Source organism: Mustela nigripes, chromosome 16 (assembly GCF_022355385.1).
Source record: "Mustela nigripes isolate SB6536 chromosome 16, MUSNIG.SB6536, whole genome shotgun sequence".
Taxonomy (NCBI): Eukaryota; Metazoa; Chordata; class Mammalia; order Carnivora; family Mustelidae; genus Mustela; species Mustela nigripes.
In genome coordinates, this window is record NC_081572.1 from 51,691,362 (window position 1) to 51,713,020 (window position 21,659).

The 21,659-nt window shown below is 48.5% G+C and overlaps 1 protein-coding gene across 3 annotated transcripts in view; it reads left to right on the plus strand.

Moving 5' to 3' along the window:
• The window catches only part of PMP22 (peripheral myelin protein 22), a 30,672-nt gene extending 9,708 nt beyond the window's left edge, over window positions 1-20,964 (plus strand). For all 3 annotated transcript variants that reach the window (XM_059379030.1, XM_059379029.1, XM_059379031.1), the window contains exons 4-5: window positions 12,006-12,146; window positions 19,620-20,964. In XM_059379030.1, the coding sequence (XP_059235013.1) occupies window positions 12,006-12,146; window positions 19,620-19,783 (305 nt within the window). In that variant the 3' untranslated portion in view covers window positions 19,784-20,964. The remainder of the gene's footprint in view (window positions 1-12,005; window positions 12,147-19,619) is intronic.
• The last annotated feature ends 695 nt before the right edge of the window (window positions 20,965-21,659 follow it).

Below are 21,659 nucleotides of genomic sequence, written 5' to 3' on the forward strand. Positions count from 1 at the left end.
GGGAGGCAGGCAGAGAGAGAGGGGGAAGCAGGCTCCCCGCTGAGCAGAGAGCCCGATGCGGGCCTCGATCCCAGGACCCTGAGATCATGACCTGAGCTGAAGGCAGAGGCTTAACCCACTGAGCCACCCAGGCACCCCAGTTTCTAGGATTTTAGTGAACTCGGCTCGTGTCTGCAGCCGGCCTGGATGTGTTCCCTCCTTGCTCCTCATAGCACCCTTATAGCTCCCTCATAGCTACCCCCTGCCCGCCTCCCCTGCCCTGGCCACTGGCTATTCCCTTGAAGGTCACCATGCTTCTAGGACTTATCAGGGCCACAGAGGAGGCCCCCAAACACTTCACCTTGCTTGTTTCTTTGTAACTAAGTTTTCACATTGACTCCAGGGTGATAATTTTAAAAATACAAAGCCATGCCTATGACTCTGGATTTGAAGAATTTCAGAGTCCTCTCCTTGGTCTTAATCCTCAGATGGAGATCTCTCCCCAATATCATAGGAAACTACCTGAATGATCTATTCCCGTGAAACCTCACTGCTTATTTCTTCTTCTCATCTTGGAACTTTCTTGATCATAAACTTCCCATCTCAGGTCTTTCCCTTTCTCCCCTCCTCTGTTCTTTGTGTACAGCTACTCTGTGGGTGCCTGTCCTCTACCAGATACCACTGTAGACACTGAGGATGTCAGAGTGAACAAGAGCCTGCATTTTACTGGGTGAAATGAACAACCAAGAAACTTGGATAATTTGGGGCAGGGAAGGGAACTATAAAGAATGAAACAGACTAATGTGTCATGAGGGATTGGGGTGGGGAAGGGAGCCTCTTGCAGGAGTGACCCCTTGGGGATGACCAGGAGTCAGCCGTATGAACATCTGGAGAAGGTTCCAGGCAGAGGGGCCAACCAGCACAGGCTCTCTGGGCAAGGAAGGGGCCTGACAGCATTGAGGGACAGAGGGCAGACAAGATAGCGGGAAGACAGAGGCGAAGGGTAGAATAGCATGCTGGCCTGTAGCTCGTTCCAGAGCCTAGTAAGCAGTTTGGTACATTCGGGTGCATTTCTACCTTTTACTGTCCATTTAGACCTGCTGTGTTTTACGTGCATCTCGGTCCATTTATTTCCAAGTTGGAGCAGCAGTCCAGATCATCTGTAAGGCAGAACACATCAGAAACTTTGCATGGTAGAAAAGCACTGATGCATGTCTGGCCATTGTCCCGAGACAAGAGATTCTTACTCAACGTTGCTTTCTTTTCCTCTGCTGCTTTGCCCATCTTTCTCATTGAGATCTTTTACTTTCACACGAAATCCCATAGGGATCTATCCATTTCCCATCTAATTTTCAAAATAGCTAGAAATGTTATTTCCTGGTAGGAAATTAGGATCCAGTAACAAATAGTTTCTTTCTGTTTTGAGTAAGAAAGCGGAGCCTTGGGGTGAGGCAGGCAGGACCCGTGGGGGTGGCGTCTGTATAAGCTACATCCATCCAGAGACAGAGGAGGCCAGTTCCTAGAGCCTTGGTTTTCAAATTAATGAGATCTGAGCAGCTCCGGCTGGGATCTGGGGAGCAGGGGCGATGCACCAACCTTCTCCCCAAGTCCCGAAGGCGCCTGTCTCCTTGGAGCCCTTACGCCATGCGTGAGTTTAAAATCTACTGACCCAGAAAGTTTGGCAAAATGTGTCTTGGGTTGCCCGAACTAATGCTTTTTGTTTTGAATACTCCATATTGTGTACATTTTAGGTCCCAGTGCACACAGGCATTCTCCCAACGCTTTGTTTTATCTGCATGGACCTGGTGGGTAGCAGAATGAATCAGAGTTCTGGAGTCGGGCTATGGGCTGCTTGGGGCTCCGGGAGCTGGAAGGGCTCAGACCTGACCTTGCCGGCCTTTTGCTTGGCTAGCTCTTCATTGGTTGCAGAGACATGATCTTTCCTAAAACCCATCCCCCCATGCCCTGCCCCCACTTAAAAAGTCCTTCTTTGTCTCAGAACGGAGCTGACCATCCGGAGGTGTTAGGCACATAAAACGTATGCATTCTTGAATTCTTTTCATTTTGTTCTGAACACAAAAGTGTGATGGAAAAAACCAGGCTCTCTTCCAGTCTGTCCCCAGAACACCCAGGGCCACCTCGGTGGTCACTTGTCTGTGTCTTCCCTGATTCCAGATTTCTCTCTCTCTCTCTCTTTTTTACATCCATTTGGTGGCCTTCTCATTTCGGCAAGGGCATCAGACCATTTCCTTGTCTGTGGCTCAGCTCTTGGTCAGTTTGGAGAGAACACAGGAGACCCTCTGCATTTATGGGTTCATGTTTTGCAATTTAAAATCTTCCCGGCTCTCTGGGCCAACCCACAATCTCTGCCCAAGTAACGGCTCTTGATTTTACAGGCCCCTGTGGGTTGCCGAGGCCCTGGCAGGCAAGGGAGGGGCAAGGAAGGGGATGCGGTGTCAGAATGCTCATGTTTCAAGCCTCGAAGTTTCTCATCAGACGCCAACGTCCAGGAGTTCGCCCTGCATGCTTGTTCAAATCTGGGTCTGAACCACACGGCCCTTGAGGCTCACGGTCTTTGCTCTTTCAGAAATTTAAATTGCATTTCCAGGATCCAGCAGAGTCAAGAAAGCATCTCTTATATTTCAGGAGCAGGGATTGGCCGTAATGGGGCTGAGGTTGTGGGTGTTGGTTTTCAGGGCCCAAGAGAGGGATGTCTGGCACAAAGCCTCCTGGGTGTGTTGTTGTGGACACACACGTAGACTCCCAATGTTGGCAGGTCATCAAGTCCATCCCTCTTTCCCGCTGCACCTTGCTTCAGACACCTTTCTGCTACGCCCATCCCATGTTCATCCTACCAGTGACGGGGACCTCACTACCTTTCAAGAGAGCCTCTTTCATTTTTTTTTTTTTTTTAAGATTTTATTTATTTATTTGGCAGACAGAGATTACAAGTAGGCAGAGAGGCAGGCAGACACAGAGGAAGGGAAGCAGGCTCCCCACTGAGCAGAGAGCCCGATGTGGGGCTCGATCCCAGGACCCTGGGATCATGACCTGAGCTGAAGGCAGAGGCTTTACCCCACTGAGCCACCCAGGTGCCCCTACCTCTTTCATTTTTAAAGAGCTAATACCACAGTCCCTTTCATTTATATTCCTCAAATATGTTGAGCGCATCCACAAACTGACGCCGTAGAGCTGAACAAGAAGGACTGAGTCTCTGCTCTAGTGGGGCTCACGGTGACTTTTAGGGGGACACCCAGAGTATACAATAAATACTCAGGGGCAGAGAGAGGAAAGGATTCTGAAGGAGACAGAATGATGACATAGAAAGTCGCCAGGGTCAGGGGAACTGGTTCTGGAAGGCTTCTTCCCTTCCGGTTTTGTGGCTGGAGACAGGAAGGACTGGTCATGGGAAGAACCACAGGAAGAATATTCCAGGAGGTAATGGAAAGAGGCCAGTGTTGGCTGAGTGTGCTGACTGGAGGAGTAGGGGGTGGGGGGTGAGGCGGGAGAGGGGAGGGCAGGAAGAAAGGCACAGGGTCTAGAGCTGAGTGTTGGGATATCCCAGTGATTAAACGGGGTACGGAAAGGAGTTAGCCAAAGGGACTGGGAAAGAGTGGCCAGTGATACAGGAGGGGAGCCGTGAGTCATTGTCATAAGTGGTGTCTCTGTTAGACCCAAGTCTGTCCCCTCTTAGGTCTGCTCATTTCCGACGGTTTCCTTCCTGCCTGATGGGCTGGACTGGGGTTTGACCAGGTTGCCTGGTTTTAAACTTCTGAAGCGTCCCTAGGCTGACTTCAAATATTCAGAGACCCCAGTTTTGTCTTCGAGGCTCTCCGCTTGTCTGGGTGATGCCTCCTTCCTTCCGTGGCTTCTCCCGGACTGGCTAGATTCCTCAGAAATCCCAGCTATGTCACGTTCTGCCTCTAGAGAGCGGGCATGAGCCGCTTCCTACCCCTCGGAACCTGGGGTGGTGGTTTGACTACCACGTAGATGAACGGAGAATGGGGACCTCATTACCTTGCCACACCAGTCTCGCTCCTCCCTCCCTAGCTGTGGTGACTTCGAAAGCTAAAGAAAGCAGGCTCGTTTAATTCATCAGATTTCAAACGTATTATTCAACCTCTCAGTAACCTCTGTGTATTGTGGTGGAAAGCCCAGTGCAGTAGACCTCAGGACTCCTTGCTTTTTTTTTTTGCCCTGGGCCTGCCTCTAACGACCTGAGATCCTGGGACGGTGTCTGGGTTGCCTAGCAGAGCGAGCATGCAGGTCGGGCCTAGAGTTGGCACCTACCACATCAGGTCCTGAGTGGGGGTGGCCTCTGAGACGGGCCTTGGAAATTAGGTAGGATGTCAGTAGCTGTGCAGGGGAGAGTAGGGTGTTGTGCTAGGGGAAGGGAAGGGGCGGTGGTTACTGTGCCTACTCTAAGTCTTAATCACCGTGATGCTTGGCTTTTCTGAAAATAATTCCAGGATTGGAAGGAGAGGGGGCTTCTGGTGATTATTATGTGGGGAATGCCTTTCAAACCCAAAGATCCCGAGAACAACGCAGCCATTCCCGCTCATCCTCTGTGCTCTCTTGAATAATACAGTTCATAAACAATGGCTTTTGGTCCTCGAAGGCCATTTTTCTGGCCAAACCCAGTGGTTCCAAGAGGCCTGTTCTTCTTTTTCTTGTTCCTCTTCTTTTTTTTTTTTTTTTTTTTTAAGATTTTTTTTCCAAAAGGCCTGTTCTTAAAAAAAAAAAAAAAAAGGTTTTCTGTTGAGTCAGTTTGAAAAACACGAAAATTCTAAAGTTAAGAAGGCTTCTCATATGGCAAGAATTCCTTTCCCCTTTACTGTGTTTCATTACACGTTATAATTAACATCCACGGAAGGAGGTTAATGGACTTGGCCGTGGAACCCATCTCCTCTCTTTTTGTTTTTTTATTCAGCCCTTGGGTCCCGTAACAATTCTTTGAGAAACACGGCCTAGCCTGATCCTCGGGTTACTAGCGTTTTCCAACCGGAAAATAAGGGAAGCCTCCAACAGCTTCCTATTTTCAGGTACTTTCTGTGCTATATTATATTCCCCTTTCAAGCCCCAGGATTAGTCAGCAGAATAAGACTTTTTTGGTGTCAAACCACAGATGCAAGTTAAGGCTCTGAAAGACTCCTCCTTGTGTCTACGACTAAGCCTGTTAATCAGGAGTACGGTTAATTCAGATTTAGCTGAAACACCTTGACCTGCAGTTTCTTTCTTTGGATTTTGCTCTGGTTAACATGCCCCCTCCCATGACTATGTGTTGAAAAATTTTTCTCCCTGGTGGCCTTCCTCATCTCTGTGAGCTCCAGGCGGCTCTCTGTGGGCTGAGAGGCTACACTCAGCTTGCTTCCAGCCTGAGACCTGAACGTCCTTTCAAAGCCGTTGGCTGGTCTGAATGGGGATGAAACTGAAGCCTCCCCACCCACCGGGGTGGGGGACCCAGGCTGGGCTCTGCATGTGCTCCGGCTGGTGGGCAAAGCCCAAGGGCAAAAGCCACATTGTTGAGGATGGAGGCCTCTTGGCAGGTCACCTATTCCTGGAATGCCATGTAAGGAAAATGGCACTGTGATGGTAGGGGAATGGGAAGGTTTGAGGGTGGGGAGCCAAGCCTTGTTGAGCCTGTGTGTTTTTTTTTTTTTTAATTATCATTATTATTATTATTTTTGGTCACATGCTTTTGAAAGCAGCCCAGTGTTATGCACCTGTGCAATCCCATCGATCTCTTGGAGTTGGGACTCATCCCCTCTGAGGGCCTCTTTCTTGGAGGCTTTCTTCTCTCCTGGCCTCCTGGATGTCTGCGGTGACTCTCCCGCCCCTGTCCTTCCTCTCCCTTCCAAGAAAACCGGTTCTTTTGTTGACAGAGTCAGAAAGCTTTTAGGAGTCGCTCAGAGCCCAGCGGGACTCCCTGCGGGGCAAGGCGGATGGGCGGGGCACTTGGCTCTGTGCCCACGATGAAGGAAGGACGGACGCGGAAGGTCCCGGATGCTCCGGTACATTTCAAAGTGCTTCATCCTCTCTGAGCCCATAACCCACTGCACTGCAGGCCCCTGGGCTAAGAATACAGCTGTGGGGGCAGATGTCCTTCCTTTACCGCTTAGCTGCCACGGCAGCAGGAATCTGACCTTGAGGCGAGCTTTGATCATTGGGTAACTCAAGCTTGCCCTTATCTGCGGGGGGAGCAGGGTCTGCCTGCACCCGCGGCCCACGTCAGAGCGCTGTCAGCACCTCCTGGACCTGGCAATCTCATTAAAACCACGCCTGCAGAGAGTTTCAGGGCTCTTAATTCCTAGGCTCTGCACCAAGGTTGGAGATGAAAACGTTGCCAGGGGGAATTCCCCAAGTATTCACCCAGGTGTCCACTTGGGGCCAGCCACTGTGCTGGGCCTGGGGGATGACCGGGGGTGCTCATTACTGGCTCAGCGAGTGATTGGAAATTTGCAGTCGGAGAGACAGCGTCGTCCTGCCCTGGGGCTCGGGTAGGAGCTCAGATTTGCCCCTTGGAGTGTTGGTGTCATGTGAAGTTTGCTTCCTATAAAACAGCTTTGTCATTGAGACCTCTGTCCCTTACATCCGTTGTCTCGCTACCCTTAATAATGACGTCCCGTACATCTGACTTGCTTTGTGACAGCAGAGGTTGGCCATTACACCCTGCAGGCCGAGTCTGGCCCAGGGCCTGATTTTGTAAGTCAGATGTTACTGGATGAGAGGCCCCGCCCATTCATTTACATAGTGACTGAGACCAATTTTGTGCTAAGATGCCAAAACTGAGTATGGCCCCAGAGACCCTACCTTTGGCTTGCAAAGCCTAAAAGAGTCACAGTCTGCCTCTTTCCAGATAATTTGCAAATACTGGCAAATGCATTTGGAGTTCTGGTTGGTCCCCTAGTCATATAGCTTGTGGGAACATTATGGTCCCCATTTTTCATTACCAGAGTGACCCAGCCAGAGGTACCCCAGAAACCATACCCTGGAACAGTCCGTACATGCTTATTTGCCCTCGTCCTCCACATCAGCTTTTAAACGGGGGGGGGGGGGGGGAGCTCATATCATCCCTGGGCAGAGCTTTCCTATCAGTTCTCTTGATCATTGCGGTAGCCCTGCAAGATAGTTGGTGTGTCATGTCAGAGAAGAGAAATCCAAGGCCAAACACATGGTAACTGAGAAGTGAAGCCGGTGGTCAGCAGAAGGGGGTGGCAGAGCCATCTCCTGGGCTGCCCAGCAGTCGGGCTTGGCGCGTCCTCATACAGGATCAAACACCTGCCATGCCCCGAGTGGGGATTCCTGCTCTCCTGGTCGAGTCCCATCCGGATGAAGGATTCTGGATCCGGAGAAATGTCCTCCGCACTTCCGAATCTCCTCAGGACATGGTGGGCTTCCTTCTGAATAATCCTATGCACCTTCAGCCAGCCTGTCAGGGCTGGAATGGAGGCTGCTCCCTGCTGGGCCCGTTGGCTCTCTCCCCAGCTCCCCCTCTGAGAGCATCCGAGGGAAGAAGTCCCTTTACTCTCGGCAGGTAGAAGACCAGTCCTGTCCAGTTTTCCAAGTGTTCTTTGAATTTTGGATACCTTCTTGTGGCCTGCTGTGCTGCTTTGCCTTGGGATCTTTTAAGTTAGTTTTAATTATTCAAATGTTACAGGAAAGTATTCTCCTTATTAAAAATAAATCTGACGGTGCAGATTTGGTCTTTGAGCAGAGGCCAAACTCTCCTCCATTCTAGCTCCAGATCCTGGGGGTGGCCGTGGGTATCAGTTGGCGTGGCTTTGGCTCTTTCCAGTGAACACACACACACACACACACACACACACACCTATTTATAAAGCTTTTTGGTGTGTATTTCCATAATGACATCACGTTGTGTGGACACCTTAGTCCTTTCGATGTCTCAGAGATCTAACTCATGACTCTAGTGGTTGCAAAAATATTCCATTGGAGGGATTGACCCTAATTTATTGCCACTCATGGGAGTGATGGTATAATGAGCAATCCTATTCATGTCTCTTTGGGGTATGTTTAAGTATTTATCCACAGTGTAGTGATTAAATGGTGGAGTCCTGTTATTGGCATCTAACAATTTAAATATATTCTGCCAAATTGCCAGTCACAGAAGGTTGATTATATATCATTCATCTGAATGTTCAGGGGTATCTCATACATGTACTCGGTTGACCTTAAGAACCTTTTTGATTTTTGCCAGTGTGATAGATAAACTTTGGCATCACATTCCTTGTGGATTTTCCTTGCATTTTCTTGGATATTAATGAGGTTGAACACCATTACATATGTTTATTGGCTATTCCTTTTTTTTTTTTAAGATTGTATTTATTTACTTGACAGAGATCACAAGTAGGCAGAGAGGCAGGCAGAGAGAGAGAAGGGGAAGCCGGCTCCCTAGCGAGCAGAGAGCCCGATGCAGGGCTCGATCCCAGGACCCTGAGATCATGACCTGAGCCAAAGGCAGACCCTTAACTGACTGAGCCACCCAGGTGCCCCTCAGATAAGTTTTTAAAGCATTTGACAAGTTCCAGTTGAGATATATTTTAGGTTTGCATTGAATTTGTACATTATGTTGGGAGAAAGCGGCATCTTTAAGACTTCGAGTGTTTCTATCTGGGAAGATAGTATGTCTCTATGTCTTTAGCACTTCTTTTATGTGCTTTATTAAAATGTGTCTGCCTTTCTGAGCCCCACACCAAAGAACATGAGTCTTTAATTAATTGTAGTTTTGTCCTTTTTAAATTTTATTAACAATTGCGCTCCTCAGTAATGAGTCAGTTCATTTTGGCTTCATTTAATTATTTCTTTTTTAACTTCTTAAGTGGAAAGTTTAGTTCATTCTTTGCCAGTATTTGTGATTTTTAGTAAATGCTCCAAGGGCGTGCATTTTCCACTGAGTACGGCTTGGACCACTGCCCACAGATTTGACATTTACTACTCTCTCAATCCCAATCCCTGCTGAGCAAAGTTTTAGTTTTCATCTTGATTTCTTTGTCCAAATACTATTTTTAAATTTCCAATCTTTTTTTCACCAATTTGTTTTTCATTCCTACTTTCTGTTTGCCTCAGTTTATGCCTGTATCACTTTTGCTTCCTTTGAGATTCATGGAGATTTACTTGTCACCTAATACATAATGTTTAAGACTGTTCCTTATACATTTAAAAAATAATTTGCGGTCTTTGTTATATGGACACAAATTTTCTGTATAGCTACTAAGTTGAAATGGTTAATTCTGTTACCAGTAATCTCTCTGCTCTGTATTTTTTTCAGTTACTTGATTTGTTTATCCTGAGAGAGGTATGCTAATGACTTTCACTATGACTGTGACTTTGTCAATTTCTTCTCATTTCCTAATTATCTTTTACTTTATACCTTTTCTGAGCCATGCTATTTTTAAAAAAAAATTATTTATCTATTTAACAGAGAGAGAGAGAGAGAGAGAGAGCAGCGAGCGAGAGAGAGAGAGATATTGAGATCACAAGTAGGCAGAGAGGCAGGCAGAGAGAGTGGGGAAGCAGGCTCCCCGCTGAGCAGAGAGCCCTATGCGGGGTTTGATCCCAGGACCCTGGGATCATGACCTGAGCCGAAGGCAGAGGCTTAACCCACTGATCTACCCAGGTGCCCCTGAGCCATGCTATTTTATAGGCATAAAGGTTTATAACTATCTTTTCTTCATAGTCAGTTGGGTCTTTCCTCACTATGAAGTATCCCTCTCTGGCTCTTTTCATCTTTTGCAATTTAAATTCTGTGTTGTTTGATACCATTATTGCTATATTTACTTTTTTTTTATTACTATTGCCTGGCACCTCTTCTTAAAATCTTTTGATTTTTTGACTGTTGTTTGTTTAAGGTGTATCTCTTGTATCAGACTATCAATGGGAATTATGTCATTGAAGGTGAAATTCTTCATCTTCTAACGAGTGACTTGAACCCATTTACATATATTGTGATTGATGATGTAGTTCGACTTATTGTCTTCATGTATGTGTTTTATTGTACTTATGGTTGAAAAGCTTCTTCAGCCTTGTATCCCCAGAACTAACCATAGCGCTGGCCTCAAAATAGTAGGTGTTAAGCAAATACATATTCACTGAATAAAAATTTCCCTGAGCCCCTAATTCTGATATAATTTGACACCTTATGGCAAAATAACTCCATTGTAGTGGGGTTGGGACTCAAGTTCAAATTATTGGTAAAAGAAGTTTCAAGAAGGCTTTAGTTGCATTTCTAAGTCTAAGGAAATTCCTATTCCTGTAGATTTAGCGTCAAAGATTATGAGTTTTTTCTAAATGTGAGGTCTGTTGTTAGTGGTAGGAGAGGTAGAGTCAGGTAAAGGTTTCAGAATTGGAGGAGGAAATCCAGGTTTTCATCTGCACCAGCCACACTGCCTGGGAGAGTGTACCCAGAAGAATGTTTCCTAGTAAAAAAAAAACTCAGTCACTGTTTTCGTTCTGGATTTGGGTCTCATGTTATCTTTGTTTCCAGCCTCACCTACCAGAGTGCTGGATAACTGGTTTACCTTGGAAAAAATAACATTACGGCAACATTAGCTTTATTGCAGACTGCTCCCTTAGAGGAATTACTAGGCTGGAGAAAGACAAACAGATTAAATTAAGAGCTATATAAAAAGTGAAGTCAAGATAGCTCATAACCCGGGACATCATTTTCTTACCTTAATTGACCAAGACATTGAAAACGTAAAAGAAGCAAATGTTCTGTCATGGTAGAAAGAATACTAGACTGGAATCCGGGGCCTCCCAGATTGGCCGTGCCAGCTAGGCTCCTCAGAACATCTCCGGAAATCTCTGTCAGTACAAAGGGGCTGGACTGGTGGATCTCTGACATTTCTTCAGTTAACCACCCCCAGCGCCCTTAAAACTCTGCCATGATTTCCTTGTGACTCAAACGACGTTCATCGTGTTCTGGGACTGAGTATAAGCCATGTGGATTTCATAGCTTGGAGTACTGTGTGAAGCATGGATGTGATTCTTGAAGCTTTTACACACCACCCAGTTACTGGGCTGAGAGGTTGGAACCCTGTGGCTTCTCCTTCTCCAGTTGCTTCGCCTTGCTTAGAGTAACACCTTCCCCCAATGGTTGGCACTTGGAGGAAAGGACGTGAGTGACAGGTGGACAAAGCCAAATGCGGCTCTCCTAGGTGGACGCCATAGGTTCCCTCTGTAGGGCTGAGCCCAGGCTGTGTCGTCTTCTCTCCTCCCTCCCAAGATGACATTCTCTTGCGGCAGACGGTCAGCTACAGAATTCCCTTTCCTGCCTGAACTTCAGTAGGAAGCTTGGGGATTTGATCCAGTCTTGGGGCAGGAGGGGTAAGGGTGGGAATGGGCGCAGTTCAGTGAAGCTGTGGAAGTAGAGCCCGGCGTCCCATCTGGTGGCATGACCGAGCACAGACCGCTCTGAGCGGAGGCTCACGACTGGGGTTAAGCTTGACCAAGACATGGCTTGGCTGAACAAGTGGATGTTCATAGCACGCTCTTCTCTACTATCGTTTTCTTCCAATTTACTACAAAATTGGTTTTGGCATCAATAGTGTCTGTTCTTCTCAGCCATCCTCACGATCCCAAACTCTCCTTGGGGGGATGTTGATATTTTGAACAGTGGTTTTAAATTATTCTTGGAATATAGGGGATCCAAGAAGCAAGCCTTTGAAAACCCCTTGAGGGCAAGAAGAGAGAAGGCAGTGGGCGGGGCTCGGACCCTCTTCAACCTGCGTACTTATATGGGAGTAACTCATTTGGCAAAAAGACTGGGAAGGAGTTCAATATATTTTAACTTGAGTTTAACTCCTAGTAGTGGGATTAGAGCTGTTTTCCTGCAGCCCTTATTATACAAGTGAATGGTTTGAGTTCTGCTCATAGAAAAAAGGCTTCTGTCACCTGGGAGGACTGTGGTTTTCAGGGGTCATGGTGCACCAGGTGCCATGTTCCTCATGGCACAGCTTCTCCCCTGGTCCTGGCTGGCTTTTCTTAACCTGATGTCTCTCCCCTCCCAGAATGGCTGCAGTCTGTCCAGGCCACCATGATCCTGTCCATCATCTTCAGTGTCCTGTCCCTGTTCCTGTTCTTCTGCCAGCTCTTCACCCTCACCAAAGGGGGCCGGTTTTACATCACTGGAGTCTTCCAGATCCTTGCTGGTAAGTTGGAGATGATATCCAGTTCATTTGGAGACTGCCTGTGCAAGGCTGGGGAATGATGAGTCCGTAGAGGGACATGGCCCCGGAAGGACAGATGTTTGTGAGTCTTTTACATAAACCTTGGATGGTTTATGTGAAATACAGATGTGTGTGTGTGTGTGTGTGTGTGTGTGTGTATGTACCTACACCTTAGAGTTTGGGAACTCTCCCCTATGCCATGGAACGAGATCCATAGGAAATAAGACTTAGGGGCTCTGGTGGGAAGGTCCCTAACCCAGCCAGACCTGTCACCAGGAATGAAACTATACTCTGGACCCAGAACCAGAGGCGAATGCCAAGAATATGAGTAGAGCCAAGGCCAGTCTTGAGGGTGTAGCCCCGTACATGTTATCCCCCAAGGAGCTGTCCTTGCTTCGGCGTGGAAAGTGGTCTCGATGTGCTGCTGAGCTCTTGTGTCCTTCCTCTAAGCTGTGTTTCTTACTCTCCTTTATTCCCCCTCCAGGGTTCTGGTGGGCTTTGATTTACTGTTGTCATCCTCAGGTGTCTTCATTTTGACACCTCCGTGTAATGTGCCATCATTTCCAACATGGGGCCATGATGACACATGAGAGGTTTCCTTTGTCTCTTCCTTAAATTGCCTTCATGTCCCCCCACTGGACAGGTTATCCATATGTACAGTATGAAGAGTCTGAGAAGCTCCTGTTATACAGGGTGATGTCTTCCAACTTGGTCTCTATATCCTGAGCAGTGTCTTTTTCCATTGACTCTTTATCTTTCTGCCTGTTGACTCCCAGTTGACTGAGTCAGCAAACACTGGAGAGAAGTAGGGGCAGATGGGGTGGTGGCTCCTAGAGTCCATGCTAATAAGTCATAAACTCCATATATACCAGAATACATCCATGTCCTATGGGATGTTCTAGTATCTGGCTGAGTAGGCAAAGGGCTATGCTATCTCTTAGTTGGTTGTTGGAATGTCCATGGTGCTGAATCACCATCCTTTCCCTGGAAGCATCATTGGAAGGTTGTAACAGCCTACATGTCCTGGATGGATGGATGGATGGATGGATGGATATGTGGATACAATGGCTTACACATAGCTATATGGTAAGGCACAGCCTGAAGCTGAATGCTGATGACCTTTTTCTAGAAGCTGGAGAGTTTACCCTTTCCCAGCAGAAGGAATTAGACTGGACAGCTCCTTCTCATTAAATCCTTAAATACAGCATTTCAGTATGTACCATTTGAGGATTTCAAAACCGAAGAGTGCTTTGCTACTTGCATAGTTTTATTATACCAAGGAAGGCTCCTGGAGTGTTGCCAATTTTGGTAACTCACAGATCATGGAGTAAGATATCATTCCTAGGTATGTAAGAAGCAGAGCTATCATTAGTCACTCTGCTTCCAGAAATAATACACAAAACTAGAAAATATTCTGGGATTTCTTTTTTGGCTTGTTATTTACAGTTCGATATCAAATCAAATGATGATCATACTTTTGCATCAATGGATGTGTCCTCAAGATAAAACAATCCAGATTTAGGAAACAGAACTTTTATCAAATGTGTTACTTTACTGATAAATTGAAACCAGGAGAGGATCATGAGCCGCCAGGGTCATTCAGCTCACGCAAGAACAACATATGCCTCCACTTCCCCTCATTCCACAAGAACTCTATATTTAGTTAGGAACTTCCTTCTCATTAGAGATGCTGAATCCACCAAAACTGCCACAGCACCCAACACCCAAGGCAGAAACTCTGCTTCTTCAGCATGGATTTGCTAACCCGTCCTGTTCTGGCTCTCCTCTGAACTCAGTGTAAGCCCGTTAGAATTCTGCTTTAAAAAAAAAATCTAAAAGCACATGATTTGTTCTTCATTTTTCCCCTTTGAATGTAGCTTCTTATCTCTCATGGGACCCAATTTTCAGTTTATCAGTTTGGCAGCCTGGCAGCCCCTATTCAAATAGGAAGTTGTCTTGAATTAGCTGTGTCGAGCCACAGGAGTGGTCATAATTTATAAGCCTGAAGAATGTTCTGTTCCTAACTGTGAGTGCCAGTTCACGTGAGCTGAAAGGATCCTCTGGTAACCCCAGGCTCTCCAGAAAGTTGCATTTGATCTTGCTCTGAAGGGTCTTGCCACTCAAGTGGAGGACTAAAAGAGAAAGGGTCTTCCCTTAGAGATTTCCATACTTCTTCAAAGCACCAAAGCATTTTATTTTATTTTTTATTATATTTTTAAAAGATTTTTATTTGAGAGAGAGAGAGCACACACAAGCAGACTCCCCACTGAGTAGGGAGCCTGACTCGGGGCTCAATCCCAGGACTCTGGATCATGACCTGAGCCAAAGGCAGATGCTTAGCCAGCAGAGGCACCCGGGCACCCTGCACTGAAGTATTTTAAGTGGAAGCCACTGGTCCCTCCCAGGCGGCTGTTTTGGGCTGCTCTGCCCCTGCCTAGCATCCCTTTGGAGGGCCCAGCTGTGGTCTTCATAGATCACACCTGAGCGTGTGGGAAAGGCAGGTATAAGGTGTGGGGGGCTGTCGGGACTGACTGTAGCTTTAGGAGCCGTCTCTGCTTGCTCTAGATTATACCTCTGTGGGTGCTTATCCGTCCGCCTGCTTTGCTGCCTCATCGCCTTCTGCTTTTCATAAAAAGCCACAAGTCTCACACTTGATTACATACTTCTTGGGTTGGCTGCTTCCTGGAGACGGGTCAAGAGGCTCCATCTAGCTCATTGTTTTTCCATCTTAGCTGTGCATCAGCATCCTCTTTTTAGGGGTGTCACCTGGGTGGCTCAGTTCGTTGAGCATCTGACTCGTGGTTCCAGCTCAGGTCCTGACCTCAGGGTCGTGGGATGGAGCCTCGTGTCAGGCTCTGTGCTCAGCGGGGAGTCTGCTTGAGATTTTCTTCCTCTCCCTTTTCCTTTGTCCCTCCCCCTGCTCATGCACACACGCTATCTCCTTCCCTCTTTCTCTCAAATAAATAAATAGTAACTCTTTTTTTTTAAAGAATCACCTTTTTAAAAAGAGCTTTGACAAACACACCAGCTCTCAGGCTTCATCCCTGGAGAGGTCTTGGGTGGGACTGTGCCCTGGGTGGCTCTGATGTTCATCCAGGGTTGGGAACTGTTGGTGTGGCCATCATACCATCCCTAATCTCACTGTAAGGTCTTCTAGGAATTTCTCTGCCCACCACGCATCCCATTCCTGGACCATCAATTCTTGTAAACCGCCTTCTTAGAGAAGAGCCATTCCTGTCCTCTCTCTGGATTTTGCAGTCTTTTTTGTCTTCAGAACCAGTACCCATGTTCTCAGGCAGTGCTGACCCTGACCCCAGGCCTGCTGGGCTGGGTTACGCTCCATGAGAAAGCATCAGGAAATTCACAGAGATACAGACCTGAAAGACAGAGCCCCTGTTTGGATTTCTATTTAACGACTCGGGACCCAGCACCGGGCTCCGGGCACGCCACATAGAAAGCCCTGAATAAGCCGCTTGTTGGATGACTGGATAATTGTACTCCGTCTGGCAATTGTTCTCCAACTGGCAGAATCAAACGCGGGTCACATGTGTTGTTACTATATATTGTGATTAGCGTGAAGAACAGAGAAGACGGTAAAAGGAGACCCCCTGAGTGAGTGGTTCTGTTTGCTCTGTTTCTTCTGTCAAACAGACGGATACAGATGTAGGGCTTTAGAACGAAAGACTTTGGGGGATGAATAGAACAGCACAGGGCGCTCCCTATTCCAAAGGGGTCAAGGGCAGCAGCAGCCAGATGTCACGTTTAGGAACCGCCCCCATCGGGGTGAACCGTTCTAGACGTTGCATTCGCGGTGCCCAGGTCGGAATCCGGGAATGCGGTCGGCAGCTCTCGAGGTGGTGAGAGTCGCTTGGATGCTGAAATCGGAAGCTGGGCCAGCAGGGCAGAGAAGGTTCCGCGTTGACAGACAGAGAGCCCAGCACTTTCAGAGGAAGGGAGCTCCCAGCCTCTTCCTGCCCTACCTCAAGACCCTCAGACCGGGGGAGGGGGGGGGGGGGGCAGAACTCGAAGGCGCTCACTCTTCCAACCAGCGCCACGAGGCTCCTCGTACCCCCCGTTTACTCTCTAGCCAGGTTCCCTCCGGCTTCTGCGGAGGTCACTGATCTAACTCCCTGAGTTCCTCTGCTCCTTTCGATTCTGTTGATGGCTTGTTCCTCCCAGCCATTAGCCTGTAGCCCTTCAGACATCCCTGTTTTCCCAGTGAGCTAAGTTAGCTCATCAGGGGGCCATGCCAGGCTGGGTCCCCTGTCTCCCTTAACCCAGATCCAGTCCATTCCTGTGTGGAAGTTGTGTCCATTTCTGTTCTCTTCTTATCCTGACTGACACCACAGCCATTGTGCAAAAGCCAACTTGGGCGCCTTCCCGTCCCCTCTCATTGCCACCCCGAAATCCCTTTCCCACACTTCTCCCAGAGTGACCTTTCTGAAACCCACCGCAGATCATGCTTCCCCCCCGGCTGAGGACGGTCTTCCCACCACAACTTCCTCAATGTGCCACTCAGGGCTCTCCCGCCGCCCCTCACGCTGCCCTCTCTGTGTCCTGGGGGATTCTTGTCAGGACCTGCTTCCCCTGCCTAACTCTTCCACACCCTCTAGACTCGGGTCAAGCACCGTCTCCCCCCATCAGGCTTCCCTGGGCCCCCCAGTTTGGACTCTGTGCCTGTCCATCCTCTCAGGACATCATCTGATGCATTTCTCTCTCCCTCTCTTGAAATCATGTCAGGCCATATTGGAAGTTTCTGCGGGCATGTCTGCTCCTGAATGACAGTCCCCCCTGAAACTAGGGGCCATGTCTTATCCATCGTGGTGCCCTCAGTAGCCAGAACAGTGCCTGCACACAGTAGGTGCTCAATACATGTGTTCAGAGCCAAACACAATGGAAATAAGGAAGTTTCGAGACCTCCTGCCATTTCTTGCTTTGTCTTTGGCCCCTTGGTTGCTCCCGTCTGAAGGTGTGGGGCTCTGATTGCTCACCCGTGGTTGCTGTTGCTGTGAAGGCGACTTGAGGCCTCCTCTTCAAGGGGGCTTTAGGGAGCTGGTTCCAGAGCCAGCCACCCTGGTAGGGAGAAACTCGCGAATGTTGTCTGGACAGGGTTAGTGGCCCCCACTGATAGCTGACTGCCCTTCAGGACTCAGGTGCCTATCAGGAGGTCCCTGTCACTCCCAGAGCACAGATGGCTTGTCCGTGGGGAAGGAAGGCACAAAGCTTGCTGATGTGACAGCAACCTTTCCCGTGGGGGACCTTCATCGCCACGCCCCCACCTACCGGTGGGTGAGGAAGCCAGTTACCACCCACTTACCGGGACGAATGTTTCGGGACTGTCGTGTGGCATCAACTACCCTATATCCCAGGGCTGTACAGACAGACAGCCTTGTAATAACATATCCCCTAAAACATCAGTCTCCTGACGACAGTAATTACAAAGCACGGCTTTGTGAGTTAGCTCAGCTCACTGCAAATCCTGGCAAAGTGCAAATTCCTCTGCCTCTGAGATGTTCCTCAGGCAAATTTCATGTAAACTAGGCCATCTGCTTAGTCGCTATGCTTGTGAATCCTGCCTCCCTCGGTCCCTCTTGGTCACAGATGGAATGCTCACTCCTTCCCAGTGAAATCCAGGCACGGCTGGTCTGCACAGCTCTCGTGGCCTTTTTTCAGGAGGCGGCTAGTTAGGCGCATGGCCCATTTGGAAGCCTGGCCAGCGTGACAGGCATCGGCCTGGCCTTCTCACACTCTGTTCCCTCGGTCACATTTCTCTTTGCACAGCCCTGCCCTCGTTAGGTAGGTCCAGCCGCCCTGATAGGGAGAAACTCTCGAATGTTGTCTGGACAACATTCTCCCAAGAGACAACCACAATCTTTCTTAAAGATGCGAATCTGTACTTGGCTGAGGTGACCTTGGGGGCCATGGGGGATGGGAATTGGGTATCACGGGCCTCAGGGCAAATAAAGCGTGTTCCTGACAGATCAAAACGGCTGTCTTCCCCGAATGACAGTTTGCCTGCTCTGGTCCCCGCCCCCCCCCGCCCCCCCACCAAGCAGGCATCTTGGCTGTCTCTGGAACTTTCTGTAGGTAGTGGATCCTGGATCGCATCCCACTGTAGTTCCAGGACCATTGTGTGGCTTTCTTAGCGGGGGCCAGCGGAGTGGGAGTTTTCTCCTCTGACTTGGAGAAGGACAGTCTTATCAGGGTGGTGAATGTAACATAGTCCCACTTATGCACTTTGTTGAAACAAAGTTGCAGTGTCCCTTGGAACAGCAGCCTGAATAGCAGTGAGGTTAGATGTAGGTGGTCTGGGGCACTGGGAGCTTTGGAACCACAGGAATCCCGCAGAGCATGCTGGATTTATAATAAAGCCACTCAGAGCCTCTCACAGACCATGTTTTCAGGAGGGAACAGAGGGAACAGGGCAGGCTTTGTGCAGCTCCGGGCTGGGGTGCTGGCATCACCAGACTCCCTCCCTTCAGGGGGATGCAGACTGCCACTGTGGGCATAGACCATCACTCTTGAATTGGCCTGCTTCAAGAGCTCCTAGGTAGAGCTTTTTCTTGTCCTTCCCACACCAGAAGGGTGCAGACGTAGGCAGGGGAAAGTTCTCCTGATTTATCTGTGTATTCAATAACCTTCCTCTCCTCTTTGGGGTTCAGACCCAACCTTGAGGCACCAGGAACTGTTGGAAGGGACCAAGCACAACGATAGTTTCCTCCTCTCTCTGCCTCCTGGTCATATCCTGTCCTTCCTCGTCCTCCTCTTGTTCCTCTATATTCCTTTGTAAGCCTAGCGATGCCCATAGGCATTGATCACTCGATCTGATACAATGCAGTCCTGCTAAGGGGCCCTGTGTTCTGCCTGGAGCCCCGTGCTCTGGCCCTCACGCCACTCAGGTGGCAGAGTGTCATTTCACTTTTCTGGTTCAGATGGCATCACGGCCCACTTGCAGAGCAGTTCACAGGGTCCTGAGGGCTCCCACCCTGGGAGCCGACTTCCCAGCCTTCCTTGGAAAGAGCTAGGCAGGTTTATCCTACAACCCAAATTCTTGCTGTCGACTAGGAATTGGTGACAGTTAAAGGAACAGAGACGGGGCAGAAAAAATGACAAGGGACCGTGGAGATGCTGGTCTAGGTCAACATAGATCGGAACCAGAGAACAGATTACTTTTTGTGTTTCTAGATCTTTGAACTCCTCCTCTCAACCTGGCAGTGGGTTCCTTCCCGAATCAGATATGCTTCTCTCTCTGTGTTGTCAGCCAACAACTGGGCAATCTGGTGTGTGTGTGTGTGTGTTTGTGTGTGTGTGAGTGTCTGTGAGTGTGTGTGAGTCAAGAGCAGGTAGTGGTGTGGGCAGGTACACCCCCAGTGTGGGATCCGCACTGGGGGTGTTGGACCGGGGACCCCTCGCCGTGACCTCTCCCTCACCGCACTTGCCTCTATCTTTCCCCAGGTCTGTGCGTAATGAGCGCGGCCTCCATCTACACGGTGAGGCACCCGGAATGGCATTTCAACTCGGAGTACTCCTATGGCTTTGCCTACATCCTGGCCTGGGTGGCCTTCCCCCTGGCCCTTCTCAGCGGCGTCATATACGTGATTTTGCGGAAACGCGAATGAGGCGCCCAGACAGCTGGTCTGAGGCACTGAGCATACCTAGGGGAAGGGAGGAAGGAAACCAGAAACCAGAAAAAAAAAAAAAAAAAAAAAAGAGATAGCCAAAAAACCCAAACCCAAACCAAACAAAAAAGAAAGCAGTTGAAAGGGGGGGGGGTTAGTGTTGACTGAAGATGTATATAATATCTATGGTTTATAAAACCTATTTATAACACTTTTTACATATATGTACATAGTATTGTTTGCTTTTTATGTTGACCATCAGCCTTGTGTTGAATCTTAAAGAAGTAGCTAAGGAACTTGACATCCTAACCGTGTAATCGAGCTCAGTATTTTCCGTTCTCTGTTTTTCGTTCTTTTTGTTTTGCCCAGTCATGAAATAACTCCGTCTTGCCCCTTCCCTTTTATCAGAAAGAAGATACCTCCCTTCCGCTCCACCTCATTGAGAAAACCAAAGTGTGGGTAGAAACCCTGAATGGCCAAAACCCTTAAATTGTGGGTGGCCCCGTGCTTCTCCCACAGAGACGGGCGCTGCGCACAACCCCGTGCGAAGCCTCACGCTCACGTGCGGGAAACCCCCAAACTGGAGCCCTTGGCAAAAACACAGCTTGTGGCCTCGGAACGCTTGCCCTTGACGGTGGGTGTCTCGGTCACATATCGAGATGAGAAATCGGTGACAAGAAACCCATGAAATGGTGCTATATATCTACCATTCCTTAGTATCACTAATCATCTAAACCACTCACTGGAAATTCAATTAACGGTTTTACAACATAAAGTAGAATGGAGACCTGAATAAATAATTCTCTGTAATATAAATGGTTTATAACTGCTTTTGTACCTAGCTAGGCTGCAGTTATTCCAATAATAGATAAATAATAAACACAGCCTTTATCGCTCCCACATTCTTCTTACGGTCGGAGCATTGGGACAAGCTCTAGACCCTCCTCCACCCCCACCCCGCCCGGGACTGTGCATTTCCAGGGCTCAGCTGGGTCTAGACTGTTCTCTGCCTCCAAGGACTGTCTGGCAATGACTTGTACTGGCCACCAACTATAGATGTAAATATGGTGCCCTTCTGATGCTAAGACTCCAGACCTTTTTTTTTTTGCCTGTGCTTTTTTTCTGATTTTATACCAACTGTGTGGACTAAGATGCATTAAAATAAACATCAGAGTAACTCACTGATCTCTCTTGGAGTTTTTTTTGGACCTTGGCTTGGGGGTGGGGGTTGCCTTTCAGAGTGGAGGAAAGAGATGCTTTGGCGGAAACCAAGATTGGGCTCATGGTCTAGGTTGGCTTTTGGCTTTCTTGCAGGTGACAGGGAGCACATCGTGCCTTCTGTAAGCCTGTGCAGATGTCTGCTCTTTGGGGAGGACGAGGAATCGCAGCTGAAACAAACTGTAAATGGGCTGGAAGGGACTTGAGTGTTCATTAACTCAACCCTCTCTCCCGCGCTCTCTTCTCTGATGAACTGCACAGGGGACTGTGGAAGCATGTCATGCATTCACCTAACATATGGGAAATGTTGGCATGGGCTGTGCACACCCCTATCCTCTAAAAGAAGGGGGAGGTCAGATGAAGGAATCACCGGATGATGACTGGAGGCCAGACTTCCAGATAAAACATTAGTAGGCATTGGGCGCCTGGGTGGCTCAGTGGGTTGGGCCTCTGCCTTCGGCTCAGGTCATGATCTCAGGGTCCTGGGATCGAGTCCCGCATCGGGCTCTCTGCTCGGCGGGGAGCCTGCTTCCTCCTCTTCTCTCTCTGCCTGCCTCTCTACCTACTTATGATCTCGCTCTGTCAAATAAATAAATAAAATCTTTAAAAAAAACAAAACAAAACATTAGTAGGCATCAACTAAGTTCCTGATGGGGTC